The sequence below is a fragment of the Vipera ursinii genome (genome assembly GCF_947247035.1).
Source record: "Vipera ursinii genome assembly, chromosome: 1".
NCBI classification, from domain to species: domain Eukaryota; kingdom Metazoa; phylum Chordata; class Lepidosauria; order Squamata; family Viperidae; genus Vipera; species Vipera ursinii.
In genome coordinates, this window is record NC_139512.1 from 281,652,124 (window position 1) to 281,679,745 (window position 27,622).

Sequence of the window (27,622 nt, forward strand, 5' to 3'; positions counted from 1 at the left end):
GAACGTAACTCCCCGCGCTTCTTCTCCGCAACCTCGTCCTCCATGCAGACCCAGCCCCTTTCAGTCGCCTCCCTTCATTGTTCCTGCAGCTTCGCCTGGCTACCGCGCGACTCTCCCCGTCCGCGCGGATTCAAACTCAACGCCCTCAAGTGCTAATTTCTCCTCTTTTACGTAGGCAACGCAGCCAGACGCTTTGGCAGGGGAGGAGGCGGGAGCGAGAGGCGCTCAGCTGCTTTCCCAGCGCGCCCTCGCCCGCTCTTGACCTGACATCGGCGCGCGGATGCTTTCCTGGAGGTGCGCGCGCAAAGGACCGAGTGGGGGGGGAGGGGGAGAGGAGGTGAGCGGCGTTCGTGACGCGCTCGTGATAGAACGGCGGAGCGGCCGCGCGCACGAAACGGTGTCTCTCTCTTTGAGAAAAGGCGGGGAGGAAGGAAAGGAGACAACCGGGGCGGGGAGAGAGGCGGCGGCGGCGTCGTTCCGTGAGGCAAAGGAGAGACGCTGCCGAACAGGAAGCGCTGCCACCAAACCTTAGAGCCGCTCGGTGCCTGCGCTGAAGCGAAGGGGCAAAGTCTAGGCTTCGCGAAGAAGGAGGATTTTGCTCGGCGAGGAGCGGCACCAGAGGACTGGCTGCCCTACTGCCTGCCTTTCCCCTCACACACACACACGCACACGCGCACGCACGTATCCCGCCATCCGGCTTTTTGTGGTGGTGGTGGTGGTGGGGAGGCAAAAAAGACATATTCGCCGGGAACTCCGTGCCCGGGCCGTCACGGGCCCTCCCATCGTGTCGGTGGCTGTGAGAAACCCGGAGGACGGCCGAGAAGGATGTCGGGCGGCGGCGGCGGTGGTGGTGTTGGAGGAGGAGGAGGTAGCCGCGAGGAGGAACGGCGCAAGCTGGCCGATATCATCAACCACTGGAACGCGAACCGGCTGGACCTGTTTGAGATCAGTCCCCCCACTGAGGTGAGAAATACGAGAAAGGTGGTTTTCTCTGACGGGGTCCCCCCCCCCAACTCCCCGCTTTTTCCCGTCCCGGTTGTGCTGTTGTTGCTGGCCGCTTCCCACCCACCCACACACACTTCAACATGCACACATGCCCCAGCTTTCCCCCCCCCCCAACTTAAGTCCTGCGGACGCCTCCATCCTCGCCGAGGGGAAACTCCGCCCCTTCCCGAGGTGAGAGACCCGGCGGCTTCCCGGGAAAGAGGTCCGTCCCCCTTTCCTTCGCCTACAGCGTGCCGGCGCGTTGGGGTGGAGGGGGAGGTCTGGATTTGGCTAGGACAGGGGTCGGCAACCTCGGCTCTTTTATGACTCGTGGACTTCAACTCCCAGAATTCCTGAGCCAGCTATGCTGGCTCAGGAATTCTGGGAGTTGAAGTCCACGAGTCATAAAAGAGCCGAGGTTGCCGACCCCTGGGCTAGGATTACCTTTTTGATTAAAAAAAGTGACCTGCCTCTGTGGAGAGGGGGGGTGTCTCGGTCGTTCTCGGGAGGCAATAATCGACTTCTACCTGACTCCACCACGTCTTTTAACGCCTGCAAAATTTGCCAGTCGTAGTAGTCATTTCCACCCGGTGAAGAAGGGATTTCGTGTTGTAAGAGGGAGGACTCGGTGCCTTGGCTTTACCACTTCCTCCACTGGCCCGTGGTCGTGATTCTCCACGTACCCCGCCCCCAATCCCCCCCCCCCGGTTTTCCCTTCCTTCGCTTTGGAGGCATTGCCGTTCTTGTTACATACAGGCCTCGTCCAGCCACTGCAATCCCCGGATCAACCTTGTGTTTCCTTTCAGTGATTCCCCAACTCGCACTTCCTGACTCCCTCCCCTGCACTTTTTCCAATACAGGTAGTCCTCGACTACCTACAACCACAATTGAGCCCAAAATTTCTGTGGCTAAGGGAGACATTTGTTAAGTGACTTTGGCCCCATTTTACAACATTTCTTGCCACAGTTGTTAAGTGAATCACTGCAGTTATTAAGTTAGTGACACGGTTGTTAAGTGAATCTGGCTTCCCCATGTATTTTGCTTGTCAGAAGGTTGCAAAAGAGGATCATGTGACCCCAGGACACTGCCACCATCCTAAATATGAGTCAATTGCCAAAAGTCTGAATTTTAATCATGTGACTGTGGGGATGTTGCAATGGTTGTACGTGTGAAAAACGGTCATAAGTCACTTTTTTCAGTGCATTGTAACTTTGAGCAGTCACTAAACTGTTGTAAGTTGAGGACTGTATTACGAATATTACCACCCCTTTCTATGTACTGTACTCTAATTTCTATAGAAGCATGATTTAAGAAAGTGCACACAACAGAGTTTATTCCTTTTTAGAAATCTCAGATTAGGATCAGTAGACACTTAAAAATATTCTCAAGGACATAATTCAGTATGTGAAATAAGAACTGGTTTTGTGAAAGTATCCAAGGTCAGCTCCTGCTGAAGAGTTTCATGCAGTACATTTATTTTAAAATTAAATTTTGACATCCCAATTGATTTTTACACTGATTACTTGTGTGTGGAGATAAACATTGAAAACATTGAATCTGTTCAAAATACTATCCCTAATATATATACTTCAACAAACATAACTTCTTAATTTTAAGAGGTTCTTTCAAAATATTGAAAAAATGTTTTATTGGAAAGCTCAATGAATAATTTTTTATTAAATCTCTGTTTAAAAACAAAAACTTAAAAAAAATCTTAAAGCCACACCTAATTGCTGGTGCTGTTATATTTTTAACTAGTTGTGAGTGTGTACAAGTCTGATATGAGAGATGATGAGTCAAGAATTTTAAAAGCTGTTTTTCCCTGGACAAAACAGAGCTATGATGCCTGCTTATTGAGTAGAGATTTGTCACATGCCTGTTCCCAAGATAACAAATGAAATTTGCATTTGACTGTAGTTGGTCTTCAGTTGTTAATGGAAGCCTTCTGATAAATAATATCTAATATGTTAAAATTATTAAACATATAGACAGCTGAATCTGGTTGTTTTGGAGTAAAACACTTGTTAGTTTATTTTAAATACAGTTTGATTATGTTTGTCGATTTTTTCCTCATATGACAGGTTACAAACTGAAAACTGTTTTAGATTAGCAGTTCAAATTTTATTGTGATAATTCCTGCTCAAAATGTATTTTTCAAGTTAAATTTGGCACAGGTACATAAATTGTCATTGTCTGAGAAAATATTACAGGCAAGGGTGCAGTCTTTGGAGAACTTAAGTTCTTATTACAAGTAATATTTAACAATGGATTTTAGTAAAAAGGATAGTTCTTTAGGTTTCTTGGCTGCCTTTTCCCTGAAACTCCAATATTTGTGCAATTTTGATTTGGGTTTGCTTTTGTAGAACAGAACAATGCTTTTATTTCTTCTGTACAAGTCACCTTGTACATTTGTATTGCCAAATGTTACCTAATGCAGCGGATATGTTAGATTAATATGATGTGTGATTACGTCTATACACTGGCCACCATTCTTTGCATGCTTGTATTTTTAAAAGAATTCACTTAGCAACATAGAACCATTTCAACATTTTATCTAATGGAATTTCCTTAAACTTAAGCAATGCTGAACTTGCTTTCTTTAACATGAAAGTGGAGAAACACCTGTATTGTCATGGTAACTAAGTTATTTCCTGTTCTCTGTCTTAGAGACTTCATGACTTCATTTCTGTTTGTACCTCATCATTTAATTCATCCATGCATAAATTATGTTCCTGGACCACGTTTATTTATTTATTATAAGTGCTTTCATACCAATTAAAGTGCATGCAAGCAATTTACCCTTATTGACAACAATACTTTTGAACAATACATACACCCACACCCATAGGTAATTGATAACAATAGTAACAGTTAACAAAATAAAAGAAGCAGCCCTCATATATCCCAAGTACTGTACTTTTAGTAACTTCTCTGAATATTAACAGTAAGAATGGGGATCTTATGTCCCAGGTGACTACAGGTAGTCCTTGACTTACAACTACAATTGAGCCAAAAATTCTCCTATTAAGGAGACAGTTAAATAAATTTTACACCATTTTATGACCTTTCTTGCCACAGTTGTTAAGTGAATCACTTCAGTTAAGTTTGTAACATGGTTGTTAAGCGAATCTGGCTCCCCTGTTGACTTTGCTGCAACCATCATAAATATCAGCCAGTTGCCAAGCAACGATTGTAAGTGTGAAAAATGGTCAGTAATCACTTATTTCATTGCTGTTGTAACTTTGAATGGTCACTAAATGAATGGTTGTAATTCGAAGACTACTTGTAGTCCCACAGGAGAGAACCCTTGGCAAAGAATGTATGCTTCTGAATTCCTTGCAATATGTCACACCTAATGAGAACTCTAAGGTACAGGCTCTCTGTGGCATATTTTGCCTTTATCTAATCTTTCTCCTCCCCCAGCAGTTCTATCTTATTCCCTTAGCCTTCATCCTCCAGCATTTTTATTTATTATAATGAATGTACGTTGTGAAAAGCATAGTACAGTGTAGACAATGTATGGCATTCTGAATGTTGCTGAATTGCTGCTACAAGCATTTTAGTTATATTTGTTGGATTGGTCACTATTGTAGGTCAACAATATGTGGGTTGCTATTGAGTGTTACCTACTCCCAGTGATGTACTATTAATGACATAGCATAGTGCTTCCTTAAGGAACAAAATTTGCAAGCTCTTTTCAAAAGGGCTTCACAATTAAATACAGTACTGAATGATGCTGAATTATTCATTTTACAAAAAAATCAAAACTCAAGATTTATATTTCACATAGAGATTTTCAAGTATTCCAGATTTTGTTCTTTAGAATAATAGAATAACAGAGTTGGAAGGGAAGAGGTCTTCTAGTCCAACCCCCTGCTCAGGCAGGAAACCCTGTACCATTTCAGACAACTGGTTATCCAATCTCTTCTTAAAAACCTCTAATGTTGAAGCATTCAAATTTCTGGAGGCAAGTTGTTCCACTGATTAATTGTTCTAACTGTCAGGAAATTTCTTCTTAGTTCTAGGTTACTTCTCTCCTTGATTAGTTTCCATCCATTGCTTCTTGTCCTGCCCTCAGGTGTTTTGGAGCAGGGCTTTTCAACCAGTGGTACAGGTACCACCTGTGGTACATTGGTACCTGGCAGGTAGTACGCGACCATCCTAGAAAAGTAGCGGGGGAGGGGAATGAGCTGAACCTGTGGTAGCACCTCACAAGCCTGAGCGAGAGACAGCTGGAGCTGCAGGCCAGTTAGGGCTCAGCGGAAGCGCCAGGATCAGCACCGCTTTCCAGCTGATTGGTGCTTCTTCGGGGCTGTCAGGGCTCAGTGGAAGCACTAGGATCAGCACCAGGCTCCAGCTGGAACTAGGTGCTGATCCTGGCACATCTGCTGAGCCTAGAAGCACTGATCAGCTAGAATGTTGCAGCATCCCCAGGGTCTTGTGATTTACATTTAGATGCTTGGCAACTGATTCATATTTATGACGGTCACACCAGGGTCATGTGAAGTGACCAAAACCTGCTGCAACCACCCAGCAGACGGTGGGGAATAAAAACCAAACACCCCCACCCCACCCCCGCTGTCAATCCTCAACAGAAACATTCCCAACAATGAAAACCTTGGACAGGAGGAAGAGCGCCGTTGGGCAGGCAGGTAGGCAGGTGTCTTGCTCAGCTGTGGCTTGGGGGGCACTTTTTTCAGTGCCATTGTAAATTCGAACAGTCACTAAGCGAACGGTTGTAAGTCGAGGACTACCTGTACTTCATCACTTTTTTCCTCTTTTTTTTGGTCATCAAGTTTTTGACACCTTGCTAGGCGACTGGTGGTACTCGGATGTTGCCATATCCTAAAAGTGGTACAATGGGTGAAAAGGTTGAAAAGCCCTATTATGGAGAATAGCTTGACTCCCTCTTCTTTGTGGCAGTCCCTGAGATACTGCAGTACTGCTATCATGTCACCCCTACTCCTTTTCATTAAACTAGACATACCCAATTCCAGCAACCATTCTTTATATGTTTTAGTTTCCAGTCCCCTGATCATCTTTGTTGCTCTTCTCTGCACTCTTTCTAGAGTCTCAACATCTTTTTTACATTGTGTGACCAAAACTGGATGCAGAATTCCAAGTGTGGCCTTACCAAAGCAGTGGTATTAACACCTCACATGATCTTGATTCTATCCCTCTGTTAATGCAGCCTAGAACTGTGTTGGCTTTTTTGGCCACTGCATCACACTGCTGGCTCATATTTAAGTAATTGTCCACTAGGACTCCGAGATCCCTCTCACAGTTACTACTATTGAGCAAGGTACCCCCTATACTATACCTGTACATTTGGTTTTTCTTGCCTAAATGTAGAACCTTACTTTTTTCACAATTGAATTTCATTTTGTTAGATAGCGGCCAGTGTTCAAGTCTGTCCAGATCCTCCTGTATTTTAAGCCTGTCTTCTGGAGTGTTGGCTATTCCTGCCAGCTTGTTGTCATCTGCAAATTTGATGAGTTCCCCATCTATTCCCTCATCCAAATCATTGATGAAGATGTTGAAGAGCACTGGGCCCAGAACAGAGCCCTGGGGCACCCTACTACACACTTCCCTCCATGTAGATGCGGTTCCAGAGTACTAGGCCTAAAACAGAGCCTTGGGGTTCAGATACAGTTCCATTGAGGACTACACATTGATATATGTTTTTCTTTGTGATTCTTACTACGTTCTAGAAAGCATAGTTATATATTAAACTTATAGAAGTTAAAATTAAGAACTTTTACAAAGTATTTCATATGATGTTCATTGATAACTTGAATTAATTTATATTTTTTTCAGGAAATATAACTGACACAGAATAAAAAAGGCTAATGATTTTTTTAAAAACAAGAGTAAGGAAAATATAACTTTCCAGATATTATTGAAGTACAATTTTTATCTCATATTAGACATGCTGGATAAGGGCAGTAAAGTTGAATAATATTTGGATGGCCTTATATTTTCCACTCCTGGAACATACATACATACATACATACATACATACATACATACATACATACCAAAAGAACTAATTTCAGTATTCTTAAGAATTGACACACCTGTCTGAAAAAGAAAAAGACAGATAGGCAGAAATCTTGTTTCCTGCACTTTTTAAAATGTTTTATTTTAGATTTTCTTCCTCTAGCTATATGTTCTTAGAAGCTGAACGGCAGGTAGCATTCAGCATGGAATACTATTCTTGCTGCTTAGCAAATCCAAGCAACAGATTTATCATACTTTCTTTTTTAGGTTGTTTTACAGGCACAAGATAACAGGAAAGCAGAACTCTGTATTTAATGTCTATTCTTGCTCTCCTGGTCAGGGCCCATTTCAAATATTGTGCCTAGTATTCCAGTTGGAACAATTTTAAAGAAGATAGTTAAAAGTATGAAGACTAAAAACTGAAAAGAAAAGGAATGAACATAATATTTTAGATTTAGATTTAGATTTAGATTTTATTAGATTTATATACCGCCCTTTCCCGAAGGACTCAGGGCGGTTTACAGGGCATTTTAAAATCACATCAATATAAAATACAAAGTTAAAAGAGAATTAAAAGATTAAATTATACCTGAAAATAAAACCCCAGTTAAAATTCTCAGCCTGGGCCAGAGAGCTCAAAGAGCCAAGTCTTCAGGTCCCGGCGGAATGAGCGTAGGTCAGGCCGCAGTGTTGAGAAAACTTACAGGAAACTAAATAACATTGCACTTTCAAAGAATTTTTTTCATATAGAAAACACTATCATTCATCTGTTATCCAAAATATTTATTTCTTAAGTTACACGAAGGGGTGGAGAGTAAAAGATCCATTTAATGTTAGGGGGGGAAAAAAGCCCCACAGTAGTGTTTTTGCCAGATATGAAGTCCATTCTTCCAGCATGCAGAAAGATTACTCCTCCCTGTATGGAGTAGAGAAGAAATTTCTTGGCATGCTGGGAGAATGGAACTTGAATTCAATGTTCCCTCCACTTGCAACCTTCCCTTTCGGTTTCCCCATTGACTTTCTGGAGAAGCTGGCACAGAAGATGGTGATCACATGATCACAGGGCAGTCCAACATAAATGCAAACAGGTTGCCAAGTACTGGAAATGTGGCCATATGACAGTAGGGGGGGAACTGGCACAGTGTCCAGAAGTGCTTTATGGACTGTAAAGCACCCATTCCAAGGCAGTCAAGACTATGAATTGTGAAAAGATAGGTCATAAGTTGAAGGCTACATGTATACCCTTTATCAGTTTCATTTTTATAAGCATGGGAGTTTTTATTCATTGACATATAATGAATATAATGACATTTGTGTATGCCTTCTCATTCCTTCCATTGTAAACATCTTAGTAAACTAAATTTTAATTAAAAGAAAAAGACACAATTAAATATTTAACTTTTTTACCTCATGCTGTAATAATAATAACTCTTAGCATAAACTTGCTATATAAGATGTTCTTCAATAGAAATCTCTTGAGTCTCAAAGGACTAGAAGCCTAATGATACTCCATTAGACAAGCTCAGGATCCAGAAAGATCTTGACAAACTTGAACAATGGGCCCTATCCAACAAAATGAATTTTAATGTGGAGAAAAACAAAGTTTTACATTTAGGCAGGAAAAATGAAAAGTACAAGTACAGATTGGGTGAGACCTGGCTCAAAAATAGTAACTGTGAGAGGGATCTTGGATTCCTAGTGCACGATCACTTGACTATGAGCCAGTAGTGTGCAGCAACAGCCAAAACAGCTAATACCATCCTGGGTTGTATAAACAGAGGCATAGAATCAAGATCACACGTAGTACCACTTTATAAAACCCTAGGAAAACCTGGAATATTGCAGCCAATTTTGGTGACCATACTACAAAAAAAGATGTTGAGACCTTGGAAAAAGTTCAGAGAAGAGCAACTAAGATGATCAAAGGCCTGGAGACTAAAACATAAATGGCTGCAGGACTTGGGTTTTGCTAGTCTAAAGAAAAGAAGGCACGGGCAACATGATAGCAGTATTCCAGTATTTGAGGGGCTGCCACAAAGAAGAGAGTGTCAAACTATTCTCCAAAGCACCAGAGGGCAGGACAAGAAACAATGGTTGGAAACTGATCAAAGAGAGAAGCAACCTGGAATTAAGAAGAAAACAGTGAGGACAATTAACCAGTGAAACAGCTTGCCTTCAGAAGTTATGGGCACTCCATCACTGGAGATTTTTAAGAAGAGACTGGACAGATTTTTAAGAAGAGACTTGTCTGAAATGGTATAGGTCAGGGGTCAGCAACCTGAAACAGTGAAAGAGCCACTCGGAACCGGTTCCCTCACAAAAGGAAAAACTGGGAGCCGCAAAAAATGTGTGCGCATGGACGTACATGCGCGCATGCACAGAACAGGGTTTGACTGAAGAGTGGAGCCAAGGTGAGATATGCACCTACCCTGCATATTTGAATTGATTGGTTGAACTTTTTTAGTCCCACTTTTTTTTTTTGGACTGCACATGGCAGAGGACTGGGAGCCGCAGGAGATGGCTGAAAGAGCCGCATGCGGCTCCGGAGCCGCGGGTTGCAGACCTGTGGTATAGGTTCTCCTGCTTGAGCAGGGGGCTGAACTAGAAGACCTCCAAGGTCCCTTCCAGCTCTATTCCTATTCCTATTCTATTCTATTCTATTCTATTCTATTCTATTCTATTCTATTCTATTCGTGTTGCATATATCAGATTCTAATTCCACTTAATATGGAGGCTCACAATCAGTAACTATAGTTGAAACCTATTCCCTTTTACTGTTTGTCCTATCAGTTGTATACTTTGGGGAACTAGTTTTTTTCAATCACTGTTTTCTTCTTGTGAAGCAGCTATTGCTGTTGCACGCAGAAAGGTAGAGCACTGACCTACCTATCAGTGCCCCTTTCCCTAATTGTTGATGTTTGAAAGAAAGTGAGGCTGATCTATAAATGTTGAGATGCTGCAGAGAATCATATGGTAGACCTGTAATATCTACTCTTTGATAAGGAGTTGGAATTACTTGATTGTAAAATGCAGCTGCATTCCAGCCTGCATTTTACAATCAAGCCTTTCTGGAAGGCCTCTGCAGACAAGTACCGAGCTATGGATTCAATCCATAGCTCGGTACTTGTCTGCAGAGGCCTTCCAGAAAGGCTTGATTGTAAAATGCAGGCTGGAATGCAGCTGCAGCATGAAGCTGCTCCTTCATTCCAAGAAGAACTGGGCTGTCTGGGTGGGTTTGTCAGTGCCGGAGGGGAGTAAGACATCCCCCCCAAAGTAAGACCTGGTGCCTCCTTTGGAGGCAAAAAAGAAGAAGAAAGACCTGGTCTTATTTTCGGGGAAACACTGCAGTATTACTACTGTAACAGACACTCAGCAGTAGTACAAGAGATAAATTGGCAGCTAGATATATAGTGGAAAAAAAATACTTTCAGCTTGCTATTGTGGGTTGGATAGAAAGCTGACGTCCTTTTCAGTTTTCATTAGGCAACAACAAAACTAACCATTAGAAAAAGTAAGAAAAGGCATCATGATTGACAGAAAATAGGAGGAACTATAATTGTGTTTCTTATCTCCACTGTTATTTAATGAAGCTCTTTGTATTTTAAACTGTTTCTTCCTCGTCTCCTGGCAAACTCAAACTATATCCAAGTGAAGCTTTTGGTGAGAAATGTATTTGGTTGACATTGTTTTAGGGCTGAGGTATGTTTCCTCATTAGGGACTCTAGGGCTTAATGACAGGACTGATGGACATAGCTGTACCGGTAAAGGTTCTTTAAAGACTCAACAGACCAGAATATCCATTGTCTCATAACTTTTTGATACTTGTTTCTACTATTTAAAACTGTATGATTAATTAAAAACTGCAGTTTTTAATATATACAGAAATAAGTTGTAAATTCTCTTGTATTCATAAGTTATCAATAAAGAACATATTGGCAGCATTTTTAATCATTGTGGGGGCACTAATGACACTGACACATTATTACTGATATTACTTGCAATTTATTTAAAAGAACGTATTTGAAATGTAATTGTGGACTGATGCAGATTGACAGTCTTAAGGTTTAATTGGTAGTTTATGACTCACATTATATGCAAGAGTTGATTGAAAGAGGTTATATGTAAAATAGCTAGGGGAGGGAGGCAGAAAGAACAGATATGTGGCATTGTTTTGTTCTGAACTTTCAGTGTGAAAACTTTGAACTGTGTCAAATCATTTGCCAAGAAATCTCATTAATTTATATTATTTTATGGAAGTTTGCAAAAAGAATAAAACAAGTGAATTCTGGATATCATAAATATGTTGACAGGGCTTTTGAAATATTATTGTGAAATTTTATTTAATTGAACATAGTAATATTCTTTTCCATCTGAAGTTTTAGTTGAAATTGCAATTTACAAAAAGACAAAGATCAGTTAATTGCATAAGGAAATTGACTATATTAAATGAATAAGCAAAATAAATGATGCAGCCTTTTTGAATTAAAATATATAAACATTGTTTTACAAATGTTGAATATTATTTTCCACTAGAACTATTCATGATATGAATGATAATTAATTTTTCAAAATATAGTCTAGTATAAACATAATTTCTGAACTTTGGATACTTTACCATTAACCTTGTTTCATTATCAAGCAAAAACAGTTTCTTGCCAAAATATGCAGTGTATTATGGAAAGATATTTCAGCAGTAGATAAGATTAGAGGTCAAAATGTGTGGGGACCACATGTGAAATTGGATGGGATTCATATGTCTTTATACAGGTAGGCAAATTTTAAAAAATAGTCTCTACTGTCCTCCAACTCAAAATGTCACATCATCATAGTTAATATGCTTTGTCTATTGAATATGTGAGTAAACATTATTGCTATCATAATATCTACGGTAATTACTGTATCTGAACATTTTGTGAGGTAGTTCCTCAGATAATAAATAATTGAAGTTAGATCTACAAGAAAGAATCACAGTTAGTTGTACTACTGGAATTTTGAGGGCATCTTGTGAGTATCCTCACAAAATGCCTATTATTTGATGGACAAGTAGGATTTTTGTGATGGACAAGTCCAGCTTCAAAATACTCTTTTACTAGAGCATACAGAGTGCTTGCTACATTTCTTCTTTTTTTCTTTTCCCCTAGTCCAGTAGGCGCACTATATTGGAATTGGTTAGTTGTCAGGAATAGTTATTTGTATTTCAAGCCCATGGACACAAAATTGTTTATTTCTGATTTAATTCGATTGAAATCAGTTGGCATACATTTGATATTAAATAGTGAATGTTAATTGTATTATGGGCTAGAATTCATATTATTTAAAGCTATTAGGCACATAGAAAACCTATCTTCACTGGATTTTGCTGATAAAGATTGACTGATGCAGCATTTTGATTTTGTTTTCTGTACCTAAGAGATGAGCTATGAGGAAAAGAGGGATTATGTTTTATTTAGAGTTGGTGATATACTATTAAAATTGTTTTTACCTGCTGGGATGAAGAAAGAAGTTATTTCTGTTTCCTTTTCCTTTTTTCTTTCTTTTCCTCTTTCACTTCCCCCTTTTGTATTTTTATTTGCATTTTTTGTAGTTCGTATTGACATTATTTATATGAATTATTCTTAATAAAATTATTTGGAAAAGAGTAATCATAGAAAACCTTTGGAATAAATACATATTTATTTGGCAGCATAAGTTTTTTTCCTGTTATAAATGTCCTATCAAATTGTTCTTCCGGATTGCCACTTCACTGGTAGTTCTTCAGTATGCCATTAGATTTATAAAGCTATTACTACTAGTTATTGATAAAATAATCCTTTAACAAATAATTTCTTCTAATATTTCTGCATCTGATTTGCTTCCATCAATGGAATTGATAAGTAGTGTATGGGTTTTGTACATAGTATTCAAATGAAACCAGTAGAGAAGACTGTGGGATCAACTTTTCCAATTCTAATTATAGCATTTATATCCTGATCTTTCTTTTTGAAAAAAAAACCCTCTTACATTGGGTTTACATCCATTTTAACACCCCAATTTCCACTTAATTACAATAAGGGTTAAAATTTCTAAAGACATAGGTAAAGGTAAAGGTTCCCCCGCACATGCGTGCTAGTTGTTTCCAACTCTAGGGGCCGGTGCTCATCTCCGTTTCAAAGCCAAAGAGCCAGCGCTTGTCCGAGGACGTCTCTGTGGTTATGTGGCCGGTATGACTGGACACCAAAGGCGCACGGAACGCTGTTACCTTCCCACCGTAGTGGTCCCTATTTTTCTACTTGCATTTTTACGTGCTTTCAAACTGCTAGGTTGGCAGAAGCTGGGACGAGTAACAGGCGCTCACTCTGTTACGCGGCACTCGGGATTTGACCCGCCAAACTGCCGACCTTCTGATCGACAAGCTAAGCGTCCTAACCCACTGAGCCACCGCATCCCTTTCTAAAGACATACACATCTTGAAATTATGTGATGTGGAACACTAAGTAGTATCAAATGAAAATCAGTAACTCAACAGGGAGAGCATTCTCTTACCTGGTCACGTGTACCAAGAATGGTCTTCCTCATGTCACCGTACAGAAATTTAGATTACCTTGCTAGGCCCCAAACATGGGACAAATCTTATTTCCTGTTTCAGCCTAGCCCAAGGCCATCCACAGGCAGTGGTCACAGTAGTGACAGCTCATATTTGTGTAAATTTTTTTGGATTGCTAACAGAGAGTTAAAGGGAGACTGATATGCATTTCAAACTTATTAGTTGAGAACAAATAAGTTTGAAATGCATGTCAGTCTCCCTTTAACTCTTTGTTAGCAATCCAAAAAAATTTACACACACACACACACACACACACACACACACAAAGTATATTCCCTCCGTACTTGTGTAGAGCTTCAAATTTAAAGGCAAAAGGTATATTATCAGCAGTTCTTTAAGCCAAGTGAGATTTTTCCCAGGATTATACTGCAACTTCTGGCTCTGGAAAAAGGATGCATCTGACATTTAAGGAACTAAACATGAGCTTCAGAGATCTCCCTCCTCTTTGAATGCAAAGCACTGTACAGACTTTCTTCCCTAATTACTTTCCTAATTATTGAAAGAAAGACTCAGCCATTCACAGTGCCTGTAATTTACTGGGTTTCAGTTTAGTCATTGTTCTTCATTTAGCTCACCTTCATTTCCCTAGGCTGATCCTGATGACTTAGATCAGACATGTCAAACACAAGGCCCGGGGGCCGGATGTGGCCTGTGAAGTGGTTTCATGTGGCCCGCGAAGCCATCCTGGAAACAGTGAGGGAACGGCCCCCTCTGCCTTGGCCCTGGCCCAGAGACCCTCCTTCTGCCAGAGACCCTCAGATCTGTCCTATTCCTGCCCAGGCCCCCATAGGCACCCTTGATGCGAACGATGTAGAGCTGGCCACGCCCACCCAGTAGGCCATACGCACTCTAGCCATGCCCACCCAGTAGGCCACGCCCACCCTGGCCATACCCACCCGGCCCCTTGTGGGCAACCGCAATGCTGATGCGGCCCTCAATGAAATTGAGTTTGACACCCCTGACTTAGATGATACAGAGATATTACTGAAAAGAGATACTTCATTAATACATTGTTATTCGTTATGTATATATATCTACTGTATTAAAACTCTTCTTGTAATGTTTAACTGGGTAAAACAGTACAACTTGGTCAGAACCTTTTGAACCTCAAATGGCCTAATCTACAGAATGTGTCCAAAATCTGGGACACATGACTAGCTAGAATTGAAATTTGCAAATTTTAATTAAACATTTTATGACATAAAATTACCATAAAACAATTTATGACATAATATAAAATGTCATAAAATATTTCTGTACTTACGTTTGTGCTAGTTCAGTATGGGATATTTTCAAGCCACGTACTTCTGAACAGGCTTTTCCACTGAAAGCAATACATTAGAAGCTCTGTCATTGTTGAAGATAGCAAGGAGTCTGGTAACAAAATATTTCTGAAAAAATGACCCAAAGGGTCAAGGATTGCCTAGGTGAAATTAAAGCTAAGTGGATAAACAATTGATCTTTTCCTTTGAAAATAAGTAGGACTTTATGCTATAATCCTATTTACCATGGGGGGGGGGGGGGGGAGAAATAAGAAACTCCTTAATTTTAGTTCTGCTGACAGGTTACATACGGTAAATTTTATTTGGGATCAGTTGCCCCTTTACCAAGGACTCTCCATATGCCTCACTTACAGATGGCTCTGAAGAACACTATTCAAGGGAACATAAATATGTGAGCAGATATTAATATTGATCTATTCAAGATTTAGGGCTGCCATTAAATATTTTCTTATTTACTGCAGAGGGGTGTGCCCCTTTATTAATGTGATGCTATACTGGATAATCTAGAATGATTAAAGAGATACTTTTTAAGATTACAGAAGTATGTGTGATTATCTGTTAAAATGAATGCTTTAAATTAGAGGCTGGGAATATTTTAGTATTTAAACGCAGGCAGCATTTAATATTTGAGGGCGTGAGGATGGTTGTGACTAAAATTAGTGGAAAAGTATCATATATGTGGGCAACAGCATAATTTTCATTAATTCTTTGGTTTTGTTAAACTTCTTCAAGGGTTATTTACCATTTTCATGTGTTCCCAACTTCAAAATCATGAAGAAATATAGCATTCATTTTTTTTCAGTGTGCTCATAGAAAAATGAAGAAAATTTAAAGAGATAAATAAGATATAGATTGTACTCCTACTTTAATTATTTGATTCCAAAATATTTTGGATGTGGAGGATCTAATCTTAAATCTTTTTTTAAAAAATACTTGCAGATTATTGTCAATGTATTTTAAAAAATTATAATATGAAAGAAATTGGTTCAATGAAGAATCTATGCATTAACTTCTTTTAACTGTGCTTACAGCTTATCTGCTAGAATCACTGGAGAAGTGGCTGTGTCTGCGTAAAAACTGCAGAATTAAAACAACAGCTTTTTTTAAGCAGGAAAGCTATTTCCATATTAATACAATAGTTACAGTTTTATTAAACTAACTGTTATTCAGAAAACTCTGTAAAATTACTTTTGAAGGTGAATATCCCAAACTTGAAATTTTATGATTTAGCAAAACAAAATAATAAGGAAAACTTTGTATTTCCCTAAAATGGTAGTTCATACAATAGTTTTACTGGTGCCATTTCACTGCTAAGAGTGACATGGAATTATGATCATAGTTAGCTTCATATTGTCTTTACATTTATTTTTTTAGTTTGTAAGTGTGTCTGAAAATCTAGGTTTACTTTTGCTGCATTTCAGCATGTTTATTCTTCATGGAGCTTCGACTGCTAAGGAACCTATGCTAAGTACATTCACCCAGATACTAATCCTAGCTAAACAAAACAAGCTCTCTCTCCATCCTCATAATTACCTGTGAATTAAGGGAAAGGGGGGAGGTTATTTTATATTGGCTGAGGAGATGCTGCTATTAAAAACACATAATAGGAAGGAAGTGAAAATGTCTGCAGACCATTGAAAATTAACTGTCAGTTGAGGGGAGTTGATGGGCTTGTGGATTTTAAGCGTCTCCTAATACCTAAATAGAACTTCTATCATTTTTCTTTTATTGTTTCCCTTTCTCTTCCCTTTCCAGCATAGCTAACCCTTTCATTTGCTTCATCTCTTTCAGCTTTTTGCTGCCGCTTGCTAGAAAAGAAATAGGAAATATGTTTCTGTGTACTTGATATGTCTTTGGAGTGATTTTTGATAAATAGTTGCATACACAAAGTACATAGAGATGGGCCATGTGACTGTCTTTTTGCTGGTTGTGGGGTGTGAATAGAAATCTTGCCTGATTTGGGAGCAGGCTACAGTGGGCAATTCTGGGTGAGCAAGGTGAGAGGAGAATGCAAATTGAATGTACTTAGTGATAGAACACTGAGGAGTGAATTGAGATGAGCAGTTAGTGGTTTGTTTTTTAACTTACTTGTTTTCTAGCCTTCTTCAGAGATCGTTTAATTCAAGAATCTATTGTGGGTTTTTTCTTTCTTTCTGGGCAGAGGATTGTACTTGATAACAGGTCCATCTTACTTTTGAGCTGATTATTAACCCCAAATGTTAGGATAAGAATGTAAAGTACCAGTGTAATGTACCTTCATGAGCATCTCAGTTTGATAAATGCTACTAGAAAGTATCAAGTTCTCTGTTTGCAGCTACAGCAGTCACAATGCTGTTGATGGCAGGGAAGATTATTGAGGGCCTGTTTGTATTAACCAGTAACCTTTCCACTTTTTGTCAGTCTAGTTGTTATGATGTTTTTATTATAAAAGGATTGCTAACACTTCTGCTTTTTCATGTAGAACACCTTCAAAGCTCTAGTAACATTTCATTTGGTGAAGAAAATGTTTTAAAACTTAGGTTTGTTGTAGCATTGCTTAGTAAAACTATTCATAATGTTCTTAAAAATATTGAATGTGATGCAACTGCAGTTTATGTTACATTTGTTGAAGCTTTTTATGTTGCACTTGTTGCTGTAATTAATACTTACCAAACTTAGCATCTGCTGGGAGAAGTAGAGAATGAAATTATTTATGTGCACATCGAATTGCAGTCAATAGATATGTTATTTTACATTGTCAGCCTAAATATTGCATTGAGTTAAAATCTAATATAATTCTGATATAATTGATTGGGTATCTTTTGAAATATATCATGAAATTACCTTAGGGCTATTAGAGTGCTTCTGGTTGCAATCCTGAGGTTCCACATAATTGGTTTAAAAACTGACTGCCCCTCATAGTAAAAACCACTTTGGCTATATTAACATGGAAAAGCCAAAGAATTATTTGATGAACACCGTTTACTTACTTGAATATTTGGTTAAGATTATTGATTAAAATAGTTTATTCATCATGTTATATTTTTCTAATACAGTAGGTTTGAAATAGAATAGGTAGTTATGTACACTCGATCTTGAGATTTGTTCATGTTTGTTGTTATGCTACTTACTGCTTAGGCAGAATTAAATTATCAGAGTCTCTTAGTTATAACATGTTATCACAACAAAAAGTCTATTTGGTCCACATATATGAATTATGTTCTGTCAGAATTTAAAGTGGCAAGAGATTTGACTGCTTAAATTAAGCAATTATAAAAACTGAAAACAATTTTGTAAGGCTGTTAAAATAGTATTGCTGTGATTTTGCTAAAATTAATACATTCTAAGTATTAATTTTGAGAAATCTGAATTATATATGTTCAACTTTACAAAGTAACGCAGAGAATAGAAGCTCTGGCCCATTGAGCCTTGAGCAAAGCTTCAGCTTTTCCAATTTTCCATAACCTCAACAGGAACAACTGTGTCATTCACAGAACACTTTTTCTTCATGAGAGTTAGGAACAAGGCATTTGGGAAGCAGACAAGACTACCAGGTCCTGTTCCTCACTTTTCCATGTCCGAATAAGTTCACCAGGTTTCCACCAACACCCATTTTGTCAAGTGGTGGTTTACTTGTGTCTCATGGGAGTCATGCATCTTTTAGGATGATTAGTGCACCAACTTTCTGTGATCAGCACTAATTAAAACATTGATCTCACTGGAAATGAATACAAAGAAATTTCTTGAAAAAATATACAAGGCTTAAAAACAATAATAGCTTATGATTCCTAGTTTTTTTATGTTAAGATACAGTTCTCAAATTTAACTTTTCAACTTCTATTTTGAGCAAGGATTTTTTTTATACATAGTACCACTACAATTGAAAAGCATTAGGAAACATGGCAAAATGTGTCTAGAGTGTCTGTTAAAGTAGTAATCTTTGCCAATTTAGTATTATATAATTTATATGTCCCCTGGTTCTTCAAGGATCTAAATAATCTTTCCATGAAAAACACTGAAATTTAAAACATGATAGTCTCCGAGAAGTTTTAGTTTATCCTCTGCCTGTTATATTGATCTGAAACTTACCCATTTCATGTCAAAGTTTTCCAGTTTAATATTCTTATACATATAGTACAAGTAGAATATTCCCTGTATTAATATACTTTTCTACTTAGTGTAATGCAATTAATTGGTCTAAACAATCACATTTAAGCTATTTTAATCAAAATGAATCAAATTAACTTTGTTTATTTCATTGCAGGATCTGGAATTCCATGGAGTTATGAGGTTTTATTTTCAAGACAAAGCAGCAGGAAATTTTGCAACAAAGTGTATCCGTGTGTCTAGCACTGCCACAACTCAGGATGTGATAGAAACACTTGCAGAAAAATTCCGGCCAGATATGCGAATGTTATCATCCCCAAAATATTCACTTTATGAGGTGCACGTCAGTGGAGGTTAGTGTATTCTATTTGGGCTCTTAAAAAAGAAATGACAGCAGTGGAAAAAATAGACTTCATAAAGTATCTTGTTTTACTCAATTTCAGCAGCTTAACAGTTGAGAAAAAGAAATTGCTAACTGGCAGTGGTATACTAAAACTTAAGAATGTCAAAATATGTACCAGTAAAAACGTATGCAATCAGAACATTCCGATACCTTAGTAAGTTTGTGGGCTCAAAAAAATTCTCAGCATATTTCATTGATGTAAATCTTACATTAAGTTTTGAAGGATTGAAAGCTTATTCAAAGATGGGTCACTTTAGGAAACATGCCTGGAATATTGGGACTGTGGCTATGAACATTTTTCCCCCCTAAAGAAGCCATTACAGTTCACGAGTGTACAGTAATAGCATAATGATCGTCTGAAGGATTATGCTGTAACAGTCATGTATTGAGAATCATTCTAGTAAGGCGCTGGCCTAGAAACCAGGAGACTGATCTTTAGTCTTTTAGGTTTGAAAGCCTGCTAGATGACTTTAGGCCAGCTGCTCACTCCCAACCTCACTGTTTTGCTGTTGTAGGGAAAATAAGAGGAAGGAATAGTATACACGTTTGCCTCCCTTAATGGCATATAAAAAGGTGGGATAAAATCTAATCATTATCATCCTCTGAAGTCATTTATGCTAAAGAAATGGTCCTTGAAATTGGGCTGGAATTTTTAGCTGGCACAGAATATGATAATATTCCTCCTAACAGGAATAGAAAGGCTCAAGTGCAGTAAATTTTCTTTCAGCTTCAGTTTGTTTTGAGAAACCATTCAGGATACCAATATTTTTATAAGACACTTGTCTAATCCAAGGTTAGCAGAGTTAGAGATAGTGCTCCAGAATGAGCCATTTTATTTGATACCTTTTGAAATGGGGCCTTCTTAAAGGCACTTTTCCTTAGGTAAGTGAAATTTGATTTTATACATATATATATATATATATATATATATATATATATATATATATATATATATATATATATATATATGTGTGTGTGTGTGTGTGTGTGTGTGTGTGTGTGTGTGTGTAAATTACTAACAAATATATGAATTGTCCGGTGTGACTACTGCCTGTTTGATAGCCTTCAAGATAGGCTGAAAACAGGAAATAAAGATTTGCCCCATGTTTGGGGCCTGGCAAGGTAATCTAAATAGTTAACATTTGAAATATATATATATATATATATATATATATATATATATATATATATATATATATATATATATATATATAAAAGGGACGCGGTGGCTCAGTGGGTTAGGACGCTGAGCTTGTCGATCAGAAGGTCGGCAGTTTGGCGGGTCGAATCCCGAGTGCCGCGTAGCAGAGTGAGCGCCTGTTACTCGTCCCAGCTTCTGCCAACCTAGCAGTTCGAAAGCACGTAAAAATGCAAGTAGAAAAATAGGGACCACTACGGTGGGAAGGTAACAGCGTTCCGTGCGCCTCTGGCGTCTAGTCATGCCGGCCACATGACCACGGAGACGTCCTCGGACAAGCGCTGGCTCTTCGGCTTTGAAACGGAGATGAGCACCGGCCCCTAGAGTCGGAAACGACTAGCACGCATGTGCGGGGGAACCTTTACCTTTTATATATGTTTTCTGAGGTTTTCGCGGGTGTTTGTATGTGGATCTTTGGTTATTTTCCTCTTTTTTAATATTAATATATATATATATATATATATATATATATATATATATATATATATATATATATATATATATATATATGTGTGTGTGTGTGTGTGTGTGTGTGTGTGTGTGTGTGTGTGTGTGTACGTTCAGATTGTTTTCTTAATCATTGTAGGAAGATCATAACTGAAAGATATTGTAGGTGAAATAATTTTCTTATTTGGGATGTATATGTATTTGGTGAGATAGATGTTTTGGCAAAAGACTATATACAGGTATTTATGAAGTGGCCCTGCCCCATATGTCACTGGTTGTGCGACCCTGCTTATTAAGTTGGGGTCTAGGGATCGGTTGGGACTGTTGCTATTATACCAACCTCCCTGCTTCTTAGGAACCTTCCTACCTGAGCTCCTTGACTCCATTTCTGGAGTTCCTCAAATTTATGGTTTTGCAGGATTTTAATCTGCCTCCCATGGAATGGATTCTGATTTTTTTTGGGAAAGACATGGGTTGTTCCTTTATCTTATAAAGAGATTGTGGTCTGTCTCCTGCTCAAGATCAATAAAGTGCTGCAACCCACTTTATTGGATAATTTTCATCCAATATCTCACTCCCTTGCTTGGGAAGGTGGTGGAGAAATTTGTTATACCACAGTTTCAGAAGGCCTTGGAGGAAACAGATTGTCTGGATCATTTTTAGTTAGGATTCAAATCCAGGTATGGGATAAAAACAGCATTGGTTGCACTTTGGCATGGGTGACTGAGGTTAGTACATTCCATCTTTTGCCCTTCATAACCTCTCAGCTTTCAATACCATCAATCATGGTAGTCGTCTTGATCAGCTCAGAGGACTTAAGAGTGAGCAGCATGGTGTTATGCTGCATCTTTCAGGGCTAATTCCAACTGTTGTTGATAGTGGAAGACAAGTCTCGTTCTCGGCCCCTACTATGTGAGGTGCTGTAGGGTTTGGTGTTTTCTCCTCTCCTTTATAACATCTACATGAGGCTGCTGGGTGAGCACATCTGCCACCATGGGCTGAGGTACCCAGTCATATATTTTCACCCTGGGGGTTTAAGCAATGCTGTGAATGTCTCATCCTGGTGACTGGAGGCTGTGGGACTCTAGATCAGGGGTGTCAAACTGCCGGCCCGCGTGAAGGACGCGTCATCTGGAAGCCGTGCCCACCCCATTGCCGGCAACGGCAAAACAGTCCCGATACGTCTCGCGACATCCTGTGACGTTGTGAGTTTGACATGTCTGATATAGATGGAGAACAAGAGACTTCAGCTGAACTCTGGCAAGTGGCTTTGGCCTGTGGCTCTAGGATTTTGCCATCTTTGGTGCTGAATGGGATTTCAGTATGTAGAGACATCCAGTGGGCACTCTGAGGATCCTCCTACTCCTACTCAAGGAGTAGGGAGTTGTGGGTAGGAAGGCTTTTGCACAGCTTTGTCTTGTGTGCCAGTTGTGTCTGTTCTTGGATTGACTTACAGTCACATGCCTTGGTCACCTCCAGATTGTCTATTGCAATGTGCTCTACATGGTGCTGCTCTTGAACAGTATCGGGAAGTTTCAGCTGGTACAGAATGTGGGCAGCTATGTGTATTCCTAGAGCAGTGCATGTTACAGCACTACTCTGAGCTGCACTGCTTGCCCTTGGGTCTAATTCAACATGCTGGTTTTTTTTAAAAGCTTATATGGCATGGGGCAGGTTATTTGAAGGACTATCTTCCCCAATTATATCAGCCCAGCCCACTAGATCTGGCAGATAGGCATGTTGTAGGTACCAACAGCTGGGGCAGGGGGCTTCGTTTGGTGGGTCCTGGGAGACATGCCTTCTCTATCACAGCATATACCTTATGGAACATTTTCCTCCCCCAAAGTTATATTAGCCCCATTGCTTTCGATATTCTGAAAAATCATCAAGTCTTGACTACATTGTCAGACCTGGGACTCCCAGGCAACCAAAGACTTGTTCAGATGGCTCCGTTGTTGAGATGGCCATTTTTATCCTCCCTCTCTTGTGGTTTGTATCTTTCATTTTTATTATATTTATTATTAAGGATGTTTATATTGTATATTTTGTTTTTATTTATTGTTTTTATCTGATTGTTATTTGCTGCTCAGTGGGATGGGCAGCTATACAAGTTTAATACTTAAATAAGTGTAATGATTTAATTCCTATAAATATATGGACTGTCTTATCCACACCTGTAATAGACTCCCCTTTTGACTTGTACCGGTAGGTAGAAATGGAAGAGCAATGGCTCCCTGTTCTGGGTCCACTTTTCTGTATAGGAGAATTTTTTTTGGTTTTTTAGAGAGAGAGAGAGGGAATAGTTGCCTCTTTGCTTACGCAAAAGGACTCTGAGAATTAAAAAAGTACATTCAGTATGTGTGTGATAAAACTGATGGATCTTATGTAATACTTTGCTGATAAATAGATGAAATGCTAAAACTCAATGCTACTACATTCTTATATAAATACTGTTTATCAATTTGTGAGCAGGAAGAAATAAAACATTAATATAGAATAATCAACTTTGTGGTTAGCACAAAGGAAAGGCATATTTGAGCATAAGAATTGTACATAGGCCTCAATATTATCATACAAAAACAGAAACTTTCTACAGACTTTTCAAAACATGCATTAACATCGGGTACTGAAAGTAGTTAGACCTTAAGCCAGACTCTGTGTTTCTTTTTAAAATGTCTTTCTTTTCCCCTTTTTGTTCAGGTGTAACAACGTGTAATCGTTAATACATTTATAGCGTTCAGACTGTAATTTCTAAAATGTTTAATTCACCATGTTTTCTCTTTTGGAATATTTACATTTATTTTACCTAAAATCTCTTTTTAACAGATTAATAGAGGTATTCATTATTCCCAGCAGTGTGTTTGTTGTATCTAAAAATATATAATCAAAGTAACTCAACTGAAGCAAATTACATTGTGTAATTGAAGTAGCAGGATGATGTCATTTCAAAAAAGCAAATTGAGGCACATAATGAACACTGTGCCACATTTGATACTGAACCTATATGCCAAGGTCATCAGTATAGTCAACATTTGGAGGGAAAGCACAAGGATGTTGTGTTTTGATTTTTTTTCTGGACATTTCAATGAAATGGATTATGGGCTTCTTTAGGGTGGATGATAGTTTTTCTGGTTTAACAAATTAGCACTTTAACCAATTTAGTCTTCAAGTTTCATTTAGTCATGTTTTCCTTACTGTTTCCACACCTTTTTGCTTTGTCGCACCATATTCATTTTTAAACTTGTTTTATTGTTATGCCCTTTTTGTTTTCATCTCTCCCTCCCAATGTTAGAACTACATGTCAAGCAATTTATGAAGATAAAAGAGTGACAAATACATGTATAAGAATTGTAGCAAAGCACTTTTCTTTATTTATTATATTGTGAAGACTGATGAGCTAATTTGTAAGTAAAAAGCCAACGTTTTTCTTCCTTCTCCCAGTCACTAGAAGAAATTTAGATTTGATTTACATGAAGCTACCATGAGCACAACTAATGGGACAGTCTAGGGCAGGGTTCCCCAACTCCTGGTCCGGAGAGTGCTAGTAACTGGGCTGCGCAAACAAGCAAAACCCCATTCATGGGATGCAGACAGCATGCCAAACCATTCCCCCTCCAGTCCACAGAAAAACCTGTCCACAGAACCGGTCCCTGGTGTCCCAAAATGTTGGAGGCTGCTGGTCTAGGGAATCCTCTCTAGAAGCAGTTGCAGTGTGCGCAAACTTTTTCGATTTCACCTGGTTTAGTCAGCACAGAAACTCAGAGGCTACACCTATAATTAGGAATGCAGGTGTTACTTTTCCATGTCATCAAATGACGCAGAGAATACAACTAGTTTCCAAAACAAGTTAATATGCCAAAGATTCAAATACCTAATGATGTACTACATGCAATATTAAGTGAGCAGATTTGCATGTACATGTGAGAGTTTTCTCTTGCTGTTCTGCTGCCTACTCTCTGGAAGATTTAACATTTGGAGAATAGGCCACATCTCCTGCTACGCTTTTAAAGAAGACCAGAAGTTAGTAACCTGATCTCCAACAGTTGGAAGACAAATACGTATCTTCTATAATAAAACAGCCAAATTTCACTCCCGTTACCATGTTGCTTTTTCTTATTTTATTATAGAGATACGCCTGCTTTAACAGAAGGTTTGTTCTTGATACAGAGAAGCTTTTCATCAATCGTATATTCTGTAGTTTTCTTACTACTGTTTAATCTACATACATATTTTTGTAGCATAATAAACTGATACAAGACAATTCCAAAGGATTTTTTCTATAATCTATAAAATGAGTTTCTAATTTAATCTCTTATTGACATAAAGTTGGCAGTGTTTCTGAAGTAGAATATGATATTTCTACAAAGACAGAAAACTAAATTTCACTATTTTTTGTCTCTTGGCTTAATAGAAAAAGTTCAGGTTGGTATGCGTCAAGGTACCAACAACCAAGAGGAAATACTTGTTTTACTGGTTTATTATTTAACTGACTTTTTCATGCTTGAAAGAGATTATAGTGATTTATAATGATCTGCTACTCTATATTTGACACTGATTGATTGATTTTGTGTCATTGGGTCATTGTCGGCTTTTACTGACCATATAGATTTTCTCCATGATGATCTGTCGCTAACCTGATATTCCAGTGGTACACCCATTATTACTGTACGTCTATCCACCTTGTTCTTGTTCTTCTTCTCTTTCCTAGCATTAGAGCCTTTGGTAGAGAGCTGTGTCTTTGCATAGTTTGGGTCTGGTCATTTGTGCCTTAAGTAAAAAAACTCTGGATTGATTAGTTTGAACATCCATTTGTTTGTTTTCTTGGTCATTCATGACATTTTTAGGAGTCTTCTCCAACAAAAAAAATCAGAACAGTTTTGCTTCTTGAAAATCCAACTTTCACTGCCAGAAAGTATCCCAGGGAAAGTGCTTGCACTAGACACATCATGGCATGAGTATCTTTTCATGGCTGCTTTGCTAAGTGCTAGTCTGTTTTCTTGACTTCATGTTTTTATACACATGATCCTAAAAGGCCAAAGCTATCATTTCAATATCTTCATTAGCATTTCTAAAACTGATTGTTGTACCTGATGTGATGATTCATTTGTTTTTCTTATACTTGATTTTAGTCCATTTTTTTTGCCAAAACTATTGTGAAATATAGTCACATGCTCTTGAGATGCTGCAAATGGCCATAAATGTGGCTGTGTCACCAAGCATTCATAGTTCTGTCATGTGACCAGTGGGTAGGGCAACTTGTAGAACATTGGATCCAGATTGTAAGTCCGATTTATCAGATCAGTTGTAACTTTGAACAGTTACTAGATCATTTTTGTTTGTTTTCTTTTGATTTTAGCTGATAATAAACCAAGTATTGAATGAATTGATCGATTGATTACTTAGTTGTAAGTCGAGTACTTGTAGGGTCATAAGCATAACACAGATCATTGATATTTTTTTCCTCCAAATACAGAAAAAGAACACGTTTCTTCCTCCAATCAATAATAATAATAATAATAATAATAATAATAATAATAATAATAATAATAATAATAGATGTTGGAAAGGACCTTGGAGGTGTTCTAGTCCAACCCCTGCTCAGGCAGGAAACCTATACCATTTCGGACAAGTGATTGTCTCTAGTCTCTTCTTAAAACCTTCCAGTGTTGGAGTATTCACAACTGCTGGAGGCAGGTTGTTCCTATATTCCAGTGATGACGAACCTTTTAGAGACCTAGTGCCCAAAAACCGCCCCGCCTCCAACCCACCTCCACTCTGCCCGTCCACAGGGCCACCCACTGCCTTCACGGCCCACCGATTGCCATGGTGGCCCAGCAGCGCCATGGCGGCCACGCCTTCTGTCCACGCCCTGCAGCATCATCTGTGTGTGATGGGGCTCAGGGGTGGAGTCTTGTCCCCTCTACCCAGCTGCCATGTCCTTAGCTGTGCTGCTCCTCACGGGCCATGCTCAGGGGCGACTCTCCTCCCAGGGGCTACTGGTGAGGGGGCTGCAGGGGCAGTTGGGGCTGGGGCAATGGCGCGCGTGCCACAGAGACGGCTCTGAGTGATGCCTCTGGCACGCGTGCGATAGGTTCGCCACCACTGCTATATTCATTATATTGGTTGAATAAATAAGGGGAGAGTATAAGCCTTGTTTCACTACTTTACCAACCATATTCTGTCCATACTGTAGCTTCCTGATTGTATATATGTTTCTCATAAGGACAATAAGATGTTCTGTGATGTATGACACCATTAAATATGGATAATGAAGCTGTTTATTTAATTCATGGTTAGTTTAGGAACATGTCTTTTGAATATTAATCAATAGATGTTTTACTGCAGTAGTTACTTGAATAATAATTAGTAAATTGAAGTTTAGATAGTTGTATCAGCTAGGTTTACAGCAAGCAAGTTTTATATCCCATTAGCTTAAGAATTTTTAAAAAACTTAAAATGATTGTTCATTCTTAATTTTTAAATCTTGTGCTTATTAAATCTGATCGGTTAATAATTATATATTATTTGGTTGATTATTTTTTAATAGATGAATGACTAAAAACAAAACGATCCCCTTGACAGTATTAACTTATGTTGTCATAGAAGGAGACGTTTCTTAAGGTTATGGTAAAAAAAGG

At 38.7% G+C, this 27,622-nt stretch overlaps 1 protein-coding gene across 8 annotated transcripts in view; it reads left to right on the forward strand.

The window, feature by feature from the left end:
* The first annotated feature begins 377 nt into the window (after positions 1-377).
* Positions 378-27,622, forward strand: part of AFDN (afadin, adherens junction formation factor) — a 94,959-nt gene continuing 67,714 nt past the window's right edge. For all 8 annotated transcript variants that reach the window (XM_083366277.1, XM_083366283.1, XM_083366284.1 and 5 more), the window contains exons 1-2: positions 378-963; positions 19,094-19,289. In XM_083366277.1, the coding sequence (XP_083222403.1) occupies positions 826-963; positions 19,094-19,289 (334 nt within the window). In that variant the 5' untranslated portion in view covers positions 378-825. The remainder of the gene's footprint in view (positions 964-19,093; positions 19,290-27,622) is intronic.